A 16760-nucleotide genomic window follows, 5' to 3' on the forward strand; every position below is an offset into this window, starting at 1 on the left:
CTTTTTATCAGTGTCCCCAATACAATATGTCTGATTTATTAAATGTTTTCATGTGAGAAGGCTCCGCACTAGTGTCCTGTTAAGATACGGGAAGCCTCACACCATCGACCCACACCTCTTTGCGATTGTTCATGGCTCAGTAGGTGGCTGTGCTTAGCAAAGTATTTGAGAGTGTCCTTATTCATGACAGCTAGCGATGGACCTTAAATTGATGGTCTCCATTAGTGGTCTACATCAATGGCCTGGAAACCACTGGCTTACACGATCAATTGCAATCACTGGACTTTGTGGAGGCTGGACTTTGTGGGACAATTGTGAAATGTGATGGGGTTGAGCAGTATGCTGGGGAATGGGGCCTAGCAATGTCGCCCCCCCCCACACACACACACACACCAGGGCAAGTGAAAACCAATGCCACATGCTGCCATTGGTATCGGACATCTTTCAACTTTCACCATTGATGACAAAATCAATCTATTAAATCGGGCCAAAAGAATGTAAATGTTTTCACCTAGATTTGTTATCAGTGATTTATCGGTGAATATCTATCATCTTATTGCGGCCCCCCCCCCCACACACACATACACATACAGTTTAAGTGGATACTAAATAACCAGCAGGCAATTAGAGGACTGAAGTGTTTGCAGTGACAGTAGGGATATAAGCTGAACTTATGGGAGTCAGCGACCTAATATTATGTTAATGAGAGGGGGACTGCGATAAAAATGTTTGTTAACTCGGCCCCCCATGACAGAAGAGTATAAGAGTAAATGGTACAACAGCAGGAAAGTATGGTCTCCCTCTATACCCTCCCCTTTGTGTTCCCCAATCTCAATACCACTTCCAACAGGGGGAGGAGCATAGGTGGTATGGAGATGTCTCTGTTCAGTGTTTTTTAGCTGGCAACCCCTCCCAGACACACCCCCCCCCCCCAGAAAAAAAAGCAGACAAAAGGGATATTTTTTTCATTATTTGAGCCTTTTCATCCTTTAGGCCGGTTTCACACACTCCGGCTCCTGCCGGACGGTGAAATCCCGCACGGCCATGGAGCCGTGTCGCACACAGTACTTTATCATGGAGGGGATGGCCACAGCCTGGCAGCCGTCTCTTCCAGTGGCGGGATCCGGCTGCAGCCGTGCGGCCGGGCCGTGGCCGTCCCGTGTGAATGGACAAAATAGTGTCCATTCACAACTAATGTGTGCGGCACGGCTCCCTGGCCGTTCGGGATTTCACCGTCCGGCAGGAGCCGGAGTGTGTGAAACCGGCCTTACCGTCCATGTGATTGAGAATAGTAATTAGGGTTACATGGGGTTTAATACTGAAAATCACACTACAAAAAAACTGACAAAAAGTACCATGTCAACCTTTTTAAGTGTCTACCTTTTTACGTGTCGACTTATTGACCCTGTGCACCACTTGCATGTCAAACATATGGATCGACCTCTTGACTGTCTACCTAATACTGGACCTTAAAATCCATGCCTCTACCAACCACATGACCCCAGGAGATGTGGGGAGAGCTGCCAGGATTATATATATTTATGTCCTCCAATATTGGATAATACAATAAGAAGAGTCATCCCTGTATTCATAATGTAGAACAGAGTTGGCCGTAACCAGTTTGAGGCCCTTGACAAGATTTTGGCTGGTGCCCCCTAGTCCTGCCTCTGGCCCATCACCCCTCACAATTCTTATCCACAGAGCCGTTGGTGTCCTTACCCCTTAAATATGAATTATAAATTTACATCACAAGGTAGTGTCCCGTAATCCCACTGTCCCATTAGCGATCCCTCATTTTAGTCTACATTTCTAGGATCTGCAAAGCTCCAGGACACTCACCTTGCCTCCCCACAATGTCGGCGATGTGCTCCGAGCTTGGGACCAGGACCAGCTTGCTGGTGGTGGTGACGCTTTTCTTTGGCATGGAGAGTGGGGCCAAACTCACCAGCAGCAACACTTCCTCCTCTGCGGGCCTATCGTCTCCCTCATCACTCTCCATTGGACCCAGCTTAGCTAGCATTGCCCAGATCTTCTCTAGTTCAGAGGCCTAGGCCACAGCAACCCCTCTGCTTGGCATGGCTCTCACAGCTCACCTCAGGATAAGAAGCAGTAGGACCCCTGACTAATCTCAGGGTCTGAACGACTCAACCTCTTGTGCAGCAGGAGACAGCAGCGTGTGCCCTGTGCCCACACCTATAATTAAACCAAGTATCCCCCTGTCATGGTAAGCCAGCCCTAGGCGTGGAATGCATTCCCCTAAGCCAGTGATGGAGAACTTCAGCACGCCAACTGTTGTTGAACTACACATCCCAGCATGCCTTGTAACAGTTTTAGCATGGCCAAATAGCAAAACTTTTGCAGGGCATGCTAGGATGTGTAGTTCAACAACAGCTGGAGGGCCAAAACCATATTTATATAATTGGTAATAACCTACACAGTTATTCCGATAGCTCTGGTATTGTGAACTCATGTACAACTTTTAACAGAACATTTCTTGTCAATGGTCAACTTATTATATTTAAAAAAAAAATCCTCAACATTTGCCAAGAAAAAAACTTATTACGTAAATGGAATACACTTGTATTAGGCTGTAAAGAAGCCTCTATAGATCTACATTGTATTGTGCTAACAATATGCAAAATTTACAAGCATTAGCTGAGATTAGTTAAAATGTATAGTATACTAACATAATCTACACATATGTTCAAGAACATTGAAAATTATAACAAACAAAAATATGTATAAAAGCAAAATTGAAATTCATGGATTATATGATAAATCTGTAAAAATATACAAAATTGGCTAAACCAGGCATGGGGAACCTTTGGCCCTCCAGCTGTTGTTGAACTACACATCCCAGCATGCCCTGCTACAGTTTTGCTATTTAGCCATGCTAAACATGTTGCAGGGCATGCTGGGATGTGTAGTTTCACAGCAGCTGGAGGGCCAAAGGTTCCCCATCCCTGGGCTAAACCCTTAGAAGCTAGACATGACCGTACCACTTTCGGAATCTGTGGTCCTGGCTAATGTGGTCACACTGCACTGCTTCCGTGACTTCAGCCAACCAGCATGTTTTAGAACTCTCAGTGCATCATTCCTGAACTTCACGCCCACAAATGCATAGAGCACAGGATTCAGACAGCAGTGAATATATCCCAGTAATTCCAAGATCGCAATTGCCAGGGGCAGTTCTGTTTTAACTGTGCAGCTCTGTATGAAGTGCAGCTGACTCAAAGTGTCCAGGAATATGGCCACGTTGTACGGGGTCCAGCAGAGGAAGAAGACTCCTGTGATCACTATGGCCACTCTTACCGCCCTCTTTTTCTCCCGCCTGGGGGACCTGTACAGAGCAGCTATTACGTGAGCATAGCAGAAACTCATGAGGATCAGCGGGCACAGAAATCCCACGACGTGGTTGAGAGTTCTCCCCGCTTTCCACCAGCCATTGGTGGGAAAGTGGCTGTTGTGGTAAGTACACCAGGTGTAATTATTAGTCTCATGGGTGTCCAAGAAGAATAGGTCTGGCAGGGAAAGAAGGAAACAGAGAAGCCAGACACCAAAGCAGGGGATGTGTACGGCAGCAGCATTCTGCTTCCTGAAGGTGTAGATGGCGTGGATTATAGACAGATACCGATCGACACTGATGCACCCCAGGAGAATGCTGCTGCAATAGAAATTTAATCGACTGATGACTCCAACAGTCTTACAGAGGAAGCTTCCGAAGACCCACCCTACCGCAGTCTCCGTCACCGAAAAGGGGAAGGTAATGAGCATCAGCAGATCCGCTATGGCCAGGTGAAGGAGGAAAAAATCAGTGGTGGAGCGCAAGCTGCGGCGCCTCATGAGAATGAAGAGGACCAGTATATTCCCCGCCATGCCGACCACAAATACCAGGCTGTAGAGTACTGGGATGACGATACGACGGAATCTTAAAAGTTGATTCTCTTGGTCCTTTGTACCGCAGGTAAAAGTGTTGTCATTATTGATATCTGTATTGGTATAATAGCTTGTGTTCTCAAGGTTCTCAAACATTCCCTGTGGGAGAGACACCAAAGAGGAAGTATTATACAGAGGGCAGCTGTGGTAACAAAGGTGAGTACTGAAGTATTATACAGAGGGCAGCTGTGGTAACAAAGGTGAGTACTGAAGTATTATACAGAGGGCAGCTGTTGTAACAAAGGTGAGTACTGAAGTATTATACAGAGGACAGCTGTGGTAACAGGTGAGTACTGAAGTATTATACAGAGGGCAGCTGTGGTAACAGAGGTGAGTACTGAAGTATTATACAGAGGGCAGCTGTGGTAACAAAGGTGAGTTCTGAAGTATTATACAGAGGGCAGCTGTGGTAACAAAGGTGAGTACTGAAGTATTATACAGAGGACAGCTGTGGTAACAGGTGAGTACTGAAGTATTATACAGAGGGCAGCTGTGGTAACAGAGGTGAGTACTGAAGTATTATACAGAGGGCAGCTGTGGTAACAAAGGTGAGTTCTGAAGTATTATACAGAGGGCAGCTGTGGTAACAAAGGTGAGTACTAAAGTATTATACAGAGGGCAGCTGTGGTAACAGAGGTGAGTACTGAAGTATTATACAGAGGGCAGCTGTGGTAACAAAGGTGAGTACTGAAGTATTATACAGAGGGCAGCTGTGGTAACAGAGGTGAGTACTGAAGTATTATACAGAGGGCAGCTGTGGTAACAAAGGTGAGTACTGAAGTATTATACAGAGGGCAGCTGTGGTAACAAAGGTGAGTACTGAAGTATTATACAGAGGGCAGCTGTGGTAACAAAGGTGAGTACTGAAGTATTATACAGAGGGCAGCTGTGGTAACAAAGGTGAGTACTGAAGTATTATACAGAGGGCAGCTGTGGTAACAGAGGTGAGTACTGAAGTATTATACAGAGGGCAGCTGTGGTAACAAAGGTGAGTTCTGAAGTATTATACAGAGGGCAGCTGTTGTAACAAAGGTGAGTACTTAAGTATTATACAGAGGGCAGCTGTGGTAACAAAGGTGAGTTCTGAAGTATTATACAGAGGGCAGCTGTGGTAACAAAGGTGAGTACTAAAGTATTATACAGAGCACGTGGTGACAAAGGCGAGTACTGAAGTATTATACAGAGGACAGCTGTGGTAACAAAGGTGAGTATTGAAGTATTATACAGAGGGCAGCTGTTGTAACAAAGGTGAGTACTGAAGTATTATACAGAGGGCAGCTGTGGTAACAGGTGAGTACTGAAGTATTATACAGAGTGTAGCTGTGGTAACAGGTGAGTACTGAAGTATTATACAGAGGGCAGCTGTTGTAACAAAGGTGAGTACTGAAGTATTATACAGAGGGCAGCTGTGGTAACAGGTGAGTACTGAAGTATTATACAGAGTGTAGCTGTGGTAACAGGTGAGTACTGAAGTATTATACAGAGGGCAGCTGTTGTAACAAAGGTGAGTACTGAAGTATTATACAGAGGGCAGCTGTGGTAACAGGGGAGTACTGAAGTATTATACAGAGGGCAGCTGTGGTAACAAAGGTGAGTTCTGAAGTATTATACAGAGGGCAGCTGTGGTAACAAAGGTGAGTACTAAAGTATTATACAGAGGGCAGCTGTGGTAACAGAGGTGAGTACTGAAGTATTATACAGAGGGCATCTGTGGTAACAGAGGTGAGTACTGAAGTATTATACAGAGGGCAGCTGTGGTAACAAAGGTTAGTACTGAAGTATTATATAGAGGGCAGCTGTGGTAACAAAGGTGAGTACTGAAGTATTATACAGAGGACCGCTGTGGTAACAAAGATGAATAGCGCAGTATTATACAGAGGACAGCTGTGGTAACAAAGATGAATATAAGATAGAAACAGCCCAGAGAAGTAATGTGCTACATTTAAAATGATTGAGAAAAATAAGCTTCTACGGTTTTAATCAATATATTTTTAAGGTATGAATTATAGGCTCAACAGTGTCTAGGTCAACATGCGTAAGTTCTGCACTGGAAAAAGGTTGACACAAGTAAAAGGTTGACACATGAGACAGACATGAGTTTTTCACTTTTACTGGTGACATCTGAGCACGGGAACCTCCATTTGGTGCCCTCGTTCTCTCGCCATGCCTCAGTCCAGGTGTCCCACCCCACTAATGCTACTCTTGGCACACTTTACCGTTCCCAATCAGGGCAGCATTTACCTGTTTACTAGGCAGCCTATATGCAGCTTAGAGAACAGGTCTGAATAAGGCCCTATGTACAAATATTCCTGTAAATGCTGCAATGTATTCCAATGCACATCACAGCGGGGATAATATATTTTTTCATGGATATCTCCACTGTGTACTAAGTGCAGGGGTGTCCCTAGCCCTGGTGATACCAGGTGCTGAAGAAAGACCACATAAAAAGAGGCAGGGCTTCACATGAAGGGGGTGTGGCCTCAGTCAGTCTGCACTGCCAGCTCTTTCACTGTCACAGGAGCGGAGTGCTACAGTTAATTGCAGCACCTGGCTCTTGTCACTGAGGAGCAGCCGGCATTTTGGTGTGACCCCTTGGTGGATGAAACCATCCGTAATGACTGCTAAATGTAATTCCCAGGGACAGTGTTAGCAATAACTGCTGTTCCTGTGGCTACATCACTGGCATATTTAGAGGAGTTTTTCAATTTCATGGCCATAGTGCATGGTCCGGCGCGCCGAGGGGAGGGATTCTGTGGGTGTAAAGATGGTGCAAGCTGCCTTTGCTTTCTGGAACAAGGTAAATATGACTGATAATGGCTATACTGGTTCTGCTATAAATAAAGGGCGCCCAACAGAGCAATCAAAATAGACTAGCAGCATTTAGAGCAGGGCTGGGCAACACCGGCCCTCCAGATGTTGATGAACTACACATCCCAGCATGCCTTGCATCAGTTTCAGCATGGCCACATAGCAAAACTAATGCAAAGCATCCTGGGATGTGTAGTTCACTAACATCTGGAGGACTTGCCCAGCCCTGATTTAGAGTATATCACCATGGTACTTGCACCCAGTGGCGTAACTATAAAGTTTGCGCCCCCCTTGCCAAAATCTTTGTGGTGCCCCCCCAGGCATAATGGAGAAGCTGAAGCAGGAGAGAGAAAGAGAGACCAGCAGACACTGCTGCATCCCTTGGCTCCAACGCATCCCAGGCCTGCCATGGCCTCACCCGCGCTGCGACTGACTTGCCTCCGGTGCCCGGCCAGTGGGCAGCGGCAGGCACCAGCATGTCAGTGCATCGAGCGGGTGCCGGCGCCCACACAGACCCTGCTGCCACTTGCTCCCCCAAACGGCAGCTGGGGCTGCCTTACAGTAGTTACGCCACTGCTTGCACCCAAAAAGAGCAGCAATTGAATTGCTTTGTCAGACACCTTTTAGTGGCAGTAATGAGGTAAAAACAATTGAATTTCCTCCCTATATGGACTTCTGGTACTAGGGCTAAGAACTCCTCTGAATATGTCTCTCCAAGTAAAGGGATACGGTCACTAGATAGGCAAGCATTAGGTCACCACCACTAGGTCGACATAAGGTTAGGTCGACGGGGTCATTAGGTCCACATGGGGAAAGTCAACAGTCAAAAGGTCGACATGGGGTTTTTCGTGTTTTCCTTTCATGCCCTACCATCCACTAGGGCATGGCAGAAGAACAAAATAGTGTGCCGAAGCATGGCGAGCGCAGCAGTGCACTTTTTTAGGGTCCATGTCGACAGTGTCGACATTTGGGTCAAAAATGTGAAAACCCCATGTTGACCTTTTGCCTGTTGACCTTCCCCATGTCAACCTAATGACCCTGTTGACCTAACTTCATTTCGACTGTCATGCATGTCGACCTAGCTGTGTCGACCTAATGCTTGTAGATCTAATGCTTGCCTATCCAATGATCCCTTTCTGTAAATAATTTGACCACCGCTTAGAGAATGTCAGACATGTAATACATCTGCTTGCCTGCAGGGGGATCCAATGGGTCATTTCAAAGTGCATTTTCAAAGAAACCATTTACATTCAATTCAGACTGTTTCCTCCTTCGAGATCCAACTCTTTCATAACTACAGAAACTGGCACTGATATCCCTCGAAATATAAACATGTCCTGACTAGGAGATATGTGATGTGATCCTTGTAGTGCTCAACTATAATAAAAATGAAAATCGTTACGTGTTTTTTTGCTCTGTACGACCAAGATGTGGAGGGTGTCACATCAGGTTTCTCACGGGCAATTCATACATAAAAAACAAATAAACAAGGACATATATAGTGTAGTATGTTCTCAAAAGTTCATATTGGGGCTATCTTCCCAAGGATAATAAAATAGAGTCTTCCTTTATACGATAGTGGTAGTATTCTTTAGAGGTTCACCTTCTGTGCAGGTAATAATGAACGGTGCCTACAATAAGCTTACATTCATATTATAGATGGTAGAAAACATATCAAGGTATCTTTCAAATGCTCACTTGTATGCTTACATTAGCCTCACAGTGGATCCACCATAGAGTGGTTTCTTTTCAATGAAATGACGTCCAGGCAGAAATTAAAAAATTGGTAGAATTTATTAAAAAAGTAAATATAAAAGGAGGGGCATGTATGATGACAAATGTAATTCATACAGCCTTCTCCAACAAATAAACACCAACGCGTTTCAACAGTGTCTGTCCTTATCAAGGTGCACCTGTCCGTGTGTCTGTTACAATGTATTTGGTTTGTATGGGTTTTATATCTAATAAAAAAACGGGAAAAGTACAAAAGAAAATGTCAGGTTGCACTGTAGACCGTTTCTAAATAATTATAAGAGGGTTGTGTCCTAAGTGCTGTTCCTATATGTCATCATTTATGCATGTAAGACACTGCACTTCTGTGTTATATTGCACAGATCTTATCCACTCATTTGTATTTTGCAGCTGCAGTTTACGGTCCTCCGTACGCCTACACGGTACCATACCCAGCACACATGTATTCGGTTACTGAAAATGAAAGTAGAAGCTTCATGCCTCAATAACTCATCAGCCTAAAGGGGATCTACAATTCATTAATTCTGGGTCGTTCCTGACAGCTTGAAGGGGTAGCTCATCAGAAGGGACCTGACTTTAAAAGCAGTCTGGCCCGTTTTGCCGAAAACGGACGTGGATTGTCGAGATCACGGCCGGATCTCGATAATCCATGGCCGTTTTTGCAGACACTTACCCTTTTTTGCCAATCGGCAGGCGGGACATGGAATCCCACCTGCTGATAAACTGGCAAGCGGACTAAAACGGGCCAGGGTCCCTACTGTCAGGACATACCGACAGCCGGGACCCGGGATTGAATAATAATTAAGCTTTGTCCAGACAGGTTTTTTACCTTCAATGTATTCACATTTCGGTAATATTTTTGGTACTTGTTTCCTAGCACGGCCACACCGCTTCATTTCGGGGCATCGCAGGTAAAAAAATCTAATCGGTCGCATCGCATGCGTGCTAAAAAATCGAATGCGATGCTCCCGACGCGATGCCCCCGATTTCCCATAGGGAACAATGTTAAATGCCTCAATTTACCCAAATGAACAGGGAACAATATTAAATGGTCCAGAAACCCCCAAAAACACCCCAGAACAGTGAAATGGCCCCCCAAAATTAGTTAACGCCACCCCACGATCAACGTGAACCCGAAGCGTGGCGAGCGCAGCGGTACGCGTCCTCCGACCTTTTCATACCCCCACTATCCACGTCGGCGTGGAGTTGAGAATAGAATAGTGTGGCGAGCCCCGCGAGGGGACGCGGATACCTTCACAGTTATACGCGTCCCCTCGCGGGCTTCACAGGTGTCCGTGGCGACGCAGACACCTGTGAAGCCCGCGAGGGGACGCGTTTACCTGTGAAGGTATCCGCGTCCCCTCGCGGGGCTCGGTGGCTCGCTGCGCTCGCCACACTATTCTATTCTCAACTCCACGCCGACGTGGATAGTGGGGGTATGAAAAGGTCGGAGGACGCGTACCGCCGCCCCTCGCGGGCTCGCTGCGCTCGCCACGCTTCGGGTTCACGTTGATCGTGGGGTGGCGTTAACTAATTTTGGGGGGCCATTTCACTGTTCAGGGGTGTTTTGGGGGGTTTCTGGACCATTTAACATTGTTCCCTGTTGATTTGGGTAAATTGAGCCATTTAACATTGTTCCCTATGGGAAATCGGGGGCATTGCGTCGGGACCATTTAATGCTTATTTAGCCGCATGCGACGCGACCGACGCGATTTTTTAACTTTTCAATGCATTTCAATGGGAAATCGGGTCCATCGCATCGGGGGCCATCGCATACCACTATTAAGGGCACAAGATCAATGCGATTGTGGCCGTGCTAGGAAACAAGTACCATATTTTTTGTTGACTACACAACTAGAATATTTTTTTTAATGAATAGATTTTATATATTTTATTATACTGACATCACACGTCATTGGAAAACCTATTTAACAGAAGACACCAGAGAAGTGGATGCACCACAAGCAAGGTACTAATTACTGACTTAATTTACTACTGGGTACTATGGGCGTCTTACTGACAACTCTCACCAACGGGCACCCCCTGACTGACCACTGTCACTTATGGGCACCATCTTACTGACAACTGTCAATAATGGGCACTACATTACTGACCACTATTACTAATGGGCACCACCTTATTGACCACTTTCACTAATGGGCACCCCCTTACTGACCAGTATCACTACTGACAACTATCACTACTGTGTACCACCTTACTGACCACTATCACTAATGGGCACCACCTTACTGACCACTATCACTAATGGGTACCACCTTACTGACCACTATCACTAATGGGCACCACCTTACTGACCACTATCACTAATGGGCACCACCTTACTGACCACTATCACTAATGGGTACCACCTTACTGACCACTATCACTAATGGGCACCACCTTACTGACCACTATCACTGATGGGCACCACCTTACTGACCACTATCACTAATGGGCACCACCTTACTGACCACTATCACTAATGGGCACAACTTTACTGACCACTATCACTAATGGGCACAACTTTACTGACCACTATCACTAATGGGCACCACCTTACTGACCACTATCACTAATGGGCACCACCTTACTGACCAGTATCACTACTGACAACTATCACTACTGGGTACCACCTTACTGACCACGATCACTAATGGGCACCACCTTACTGGCCACTATCACTAATGGGTACCACCTTACTGACCACTATCACTAATGGGCACCACCTTACTGACCACTATCACTGATGGGCACCACCTTACTGACAACTTTCACTGATGTGCACCATCTTACTGACCACTATCACTAATGGGCACCACCTTACTGACCACTATCACTAATGGGCACAACTTTACTGACCACTATCACTAATGGGCACCATCTTACTGACCACTATCACTAATGGGCACCACCTTACTGACCACTATCACTACTGACAACTATCACTACTGGGTACCACCTTACTGACCACTATCACTAATGGGCACCACCTTACTGGCCACTATCACTAATGGGCACCACTTACTGACCACTATCACTGACCACTTTCTGACAAAATATTTCTTAGATGGACAAAACCATGTGCACTGCAGGTGAGGCAGGTGTAAAACCCCACCCAAATCTAATTATCTCTGCACAAGTAACACCTGTCTCACCTGCAGTGCACATGGTTTTGTCCATCTAATAAATATTTTGTCAGAGTGAACTAGAATAAGGGCCTCAGTTCCTGCTGGAGCCTGCTGAAAAATAGCCCTGCTGACCACTATCACTAATGAGCACCACCTTACTGACCACTATCACTAATGAGCACCACCTTACTGACCACTATCACTAATGGGCACCTACTTATTGACCACTATCATCAATGGCCACCACCTTACTGACCACTATCACTACTGACCAGTATCACTAATGGGCCCACCTTACTGACCACTATCCCTAATGGGTACCACCTTATTGACCACGATCACTAATGGGCACCACCTTACTGACCAGTATCACTACTGACAACTATCACTACTGGGCACCACCTTACTGACAACTATCACTACTGGGCACCACCTTACTGACCATTATCACTATTGGGCACCCCCTTACTGATGAGGATCACTAATGGGCACCACCTTACTGACCACTATCACTAATGGCCACCATCTTACTGACCACTATCACTACTGACCAGTATCACTAATGGGCACCACCTTACTGACCACTATCACTAATGGCCACCACCTTACTGACCACTATCACTACTGACCACCACCTTACTGACCACTATCACTACTGACCAGTATCACTAATGGGCACCCCCTTACTGACCAATATCACTAATGGGCACCACCTTACTGACCACTATCACTAATGGGCACCACCTTACTGACCACTATTACTAATGGGCACCAACTTACTGACCACTATCACTAATGGGCAGCACCTTACTGACCACTATCACTAATGGCCACCACCTTACTGACCACTATCACTACTGACCAGTATCACTAATGGGCACCACCTTACTGACCAATATCACAAATGGGCACCACCTTACTGACCACTATCACTAATGGGCAACACCTTACTGACCACTATCACTACTGACCAGTATCACCAATGGGCACCCCCTTACTGACCACTATCACTAATGGGCACCTACTGACCACTATCACTAAAGGGCACCTGACAGACCAATATCAGTAATGCAATCTTATCTGCTGTCCCATTATAGTGGGCTAGGGGAATTCTGTGTCAGGATCACTAATAAGCAGCCTGCATAGAATGGTGGTAGTAGTAATAGCCAGTAAGCAATCAGACCTTTACTGACATTGACTTAATGAGCATCTTACTGTACTTTATTATTAATGAGTATAATACTGGCCATTTACAATAAAGGGCACATTACTGACCATTCATATGAATAGGTAACTTACTAGGCATTATCACCAGTGGGAATGGTATGGACGTCTCTATTAATGTGCAAATTACTAATGTGCACTAATTAGTAATGTGCACTATTACTGCATGGCATCACTGGGCATTGCCATTAATAGGCGCTTAATTGAACATGAATGTTAGGGATATTTTCTCTGCTTGGGCAGCATTATTCCACGTCACCAGTGGTGGCTCCAGCTCCTACCTCCATGTCGGCTACCACTGCCGATCCCACTACCGCTGGTCCAATCCAGGTCCCTGTGGGACTGATGCATGCGCAGTATCATCTACGGTACTGTGCATGTGCTAGTTCCCAGCTTTTATGGGCTGCATTAACAGCAGCCCATAGCGGCTAAATCACGTAAATCCTACCCATTCCTCTAGGGGCCAGTAACTTGTTGATGCAGGATCAAGGATGAACTTGGATGCTTGGTTTGTTTCTATGGAGACTATAATGAGTAGCACCCCTGCCAATCAATGTTGGTGGTCCTGGCCATTGCTATCCCATCCTTTAAAATGGGGCCCTGTTCTTAGCAGGTCTTCTCTAATGGTTGCCCAAGTCACACTTTGGTGGCTGGCCACACCCCCTCTGGTGGCTGACCACACCCCTTAAGCTTGGGCCCCTACCCCTGCTGCCCTAGTGGGCCTTTCATGTCCCAGTACAAAATTGCATGCAAGAAAAAAGTGTGTGTGTATATATATATATATATATATATATATAAATATATATATATATATATATATAAATATATATATATATATATATATATACTGGCAACAAAACTTACTGGTAGGTGTATGGCAGGATCTGTGTAACTTACTACCCATTATCTAATATTTACTATGCACCAAAATAAAGGAAACAGAAACCCTCACAGTGCATTTCCCAAGGGGCAGCACTTACACTGCCAGCTCACACCCTCAGTGCGGTTTCCAGTCCAGTGATCCAGACACCCTATGGTTTGCCAGGTTGTATGTCAGCCAAATACACATATCACATTAATGGCATAAACGATGTTCGCAGAGCGCCTGAGACACCATCCAGCGTCTGGCCGAATAACCGCCCCCGAGTCCCCTCGGGATAAATTTTCGATGGTCACCGACTATCCAATGATTTCTCCTGACTTCACAAATAGAAGTCAATGAAAACAGACTTTTATTTGCGAGCACGACAACGAAGACGGGTTGGGCAGCTGGAGTCCTGTGACATCAGCCGTCTGCCTCCGGGAGGCATCGGCCCACCCGCATACCCGTAGGAACGCCCAGTGTTTTCATGGGGTCGCCGATAAAACGCTGGGCTTCCCATGGCCCACCGACGCCATGTTCGTGTTCCCAGCTGCCACACACCATCCAACTAACAACTATACAAGCCTTCCTGCCCGACTAAAGCATGATCCATACAGAAACTGTTTGTTACACCGCTTCAGATAGTAACCATCTCTAAAGCCCAATACACAATATCACTCATTTCCCCTTCTGAGCGATATCGATAAGTGCGTATGTTGAATATCGCCATACATGTGCACTCCTGCGGGTCGTTAATGATGCCCTCTGTTGTCCTGAATGTACAGACAAGGGAGCACATTGTTAATGAGAGTCTTGATGCCGCTCCCCCCGCCGCCACTTCCACCTCTAACATTGCCGGGTGCACACATCGTGTAGTGTACCTGGTGTTAGACAACATCCCACACATAATGGGCTGCAGTTAGTATCCTGGCACATTGTCCCTCTGTGGGACACCCAAAGAGGGAGAATAAAATAGTGTGCCGAGAGTAGCAAGGCACCGGGTCTGCTGCGTGGCGAGAGCAGCAAGCCCGCAACAAGGGGGGGGGGGGGGTAGGGATCCATGTGCCCCCCCTCCTTGTCGGGATTTCGGTGGTTGGGATTCCAGCGTTGGAATTTTGACCGCCGGGACTTCATACCAATCCCCCACATAATATTATCTATACACATCACTATACACAGAATTACCTTGTCCCTGCTTCATCGGAATAATGTGCATCTATCTATCTATGTAATATATAACTCATGTACAGTATCTATTTATCTAATATATAATTCATGTACAGTATCTATCTATCTATCTATCTATCACACTTCTATCTATCCACCTAATACAGTATACAGTATAACTCATGTACAGTATCTATCTATCTATCTATCTATCTATCTATCTATCTATCTATCTATCTATCTATCTATTGAATATATATAACTCATGTGCAGTATCTATCTAATATATAACTCATGTACTGTATCTATTTATCTATCTATCACATTTCTATCTATCCATCTAAAATATAACTCATGTACAGAATATATCTATCATTTCTCACATTTCTATCTATCCATCTAATATCTATCTATCCATCTAATACAATGGTAGCCAACCCTAGCCCTCGAGAGCTACCAACAGTTCACATGTTCCAGACAACCTAGCTGCTGCACAGCTGCTATCATTAATCACTGACACATTTTAAAAGATACACAGATGGAGCTAATTAGCTCACTTGTGATTGTGTGAGGAGACCTGCAAAACATGCACTGTTGGTAGCTCTCGAGGACTAGGGTTGGCTACCCCAGATCTAATATATATCTCATCTATCTATCTATCTATCTATCTATCTATCTATCTATCTATCTATCGTACAGTATCTATCTATCTATCTCATGTACAGTATCTATCTATCTATCTATCTCATGTACAGTATCTATCTATTTATCTATCAAATATAATCTAATTAAAATATAATTCATGCACAGTCTCTCACACTCACACACACACACACACACTTACGTCTGGGATGTCCATGCTGATGGATGATTGCAGGGACATTCTGGTGACAGGCAGGGGACGGCCAGTTACAGTAGTAGAGTGGACAGAAGGCTTGGGAGGTGGAAGCCTATGCAGAACATACACTGTCACTGTGCAGAGGAAGAATACAGAACCTCACACTTACACCTTACAGAAAACCACTTCTATCCTTAAGCAAATGAGGTCGTTCCTATTGATGATAACACCTCTGCTCTGCAGATCATCGCTTACATGCAGCGCTCAGTCTGGGTCACCGGCTGCACAGGACTGGTCTGGGGGAAGGCTCTGCTAATTGTTTTTAATAAATAAGTTGGTGTAGAATTCTAAAAGTTCTCCAGGTTCTCTGATTTCATACAGTAATATTGGTAAAGGTCCTGTACTTCAGGATTACCTGAATATTGGAAGAAAAAACTGCAGATCTATGGGATTGTCCAAATGGGAGAACACAAAGGCACATGTAGGATTGCCCGTAGGGTGGAACATAGGGGCAGGTTTTTAGGATGCAAATGTGGGTACACGGGGTAAGCCATATATACATACCTGACCCCTGTTGGGATTCCCTCAATCAGAATGCCAACGTCGGTATTCTGAATGCCAACATCCCCACCCCCAGTCATCTGCAGGGCTGACGAGAGGTATGCCGGGGCCCTGGTAAAATTTTGGGGACGTGGCCTAATCGCGGGAGGCGTGGCCACCTCCCGCAATTAGGTCAAACTTTTAGGGGGGGGGGGTGAAAAAACACTTTAAAGTCGGGGGGGGGGGAGTGCTATTGTCGCCCCCCTCAGCAGCAGCACTCACCTACAGCATATGCAGGCTCAACATGACCTCTCACGCTGTTAAGGTGCGTACACATGGATAGACTTGGCCAACAATTCAATCTTGTTAACGATTTACTCAGAACTCCTGCACAAACGATTTAGTGTCAAATGATGAACGATTGAGCAAACGATTACACATGAACGATTGATCTTTAACGATGGTGGAGGGAGAGGGAGCCAGTCAATCAGCCTTACCAAATCGT

At 45.6% G+C, this 16760-nt stretch overlaps 1 protein-coding gene across 1 annotated transcript; it reads right to left on the minus strand.

Annotated features, from left to right (window-relative positions):
- Positions 1 to 2939: 2939 nt before the first annotated feature.
- Positions 2940 to 15846, minus strand: CXCR5 (C-X-C motif chemokine receptor 5). The gene is made up of 2 exons (XM_083161872.1): positions 15722 to 15846; positions 2940 to 4035 (listed from the first exon to the last, which is right to left on the minus strand). The coding sequence occupies exons 1-2, from the start codon at positions 15758 to 15760 to the stop codon at positions 2977 to 2979; spliced, it is 1098 nt and encodes a 365-aa protein (XP_083017998.1). The 5' UTR covers positions 15761 to 15846; the 3' UTR covers positions 2940 to 2976.
- Between the last annotated feature and the right edge of the window lie 914 nt (positions 15847 to 16760).

Source organism: Crinia signifera, chromosome 19 (assembly GCF_055691185.1).
Source record: "Crinia signifera chromosome 19, ASM5569118v1, whole genome shotgun sequence".
Classification (NCBI taxonomy): Eukaryota; Metazoa; Chordata; class Amphibia; order Anura; family Myobatrachidae; genus Crinia; species Crinia signifera.

Coding starts and splice junctions, on each gene's coding strand:
- CXCR5 (XM_083161872.1), bottom strand. CDS start 15,760: ATGTCCCTGCAATCATCCATCAGCATGGACATCCCAGAC. Junction 4,036..15,721: donor TCAGCATGGACATCCCAGAC/GTAAGTGTGTGT, acceptor TCTCTCCCACAG/GGAATGTTTGAGAACCTTGA.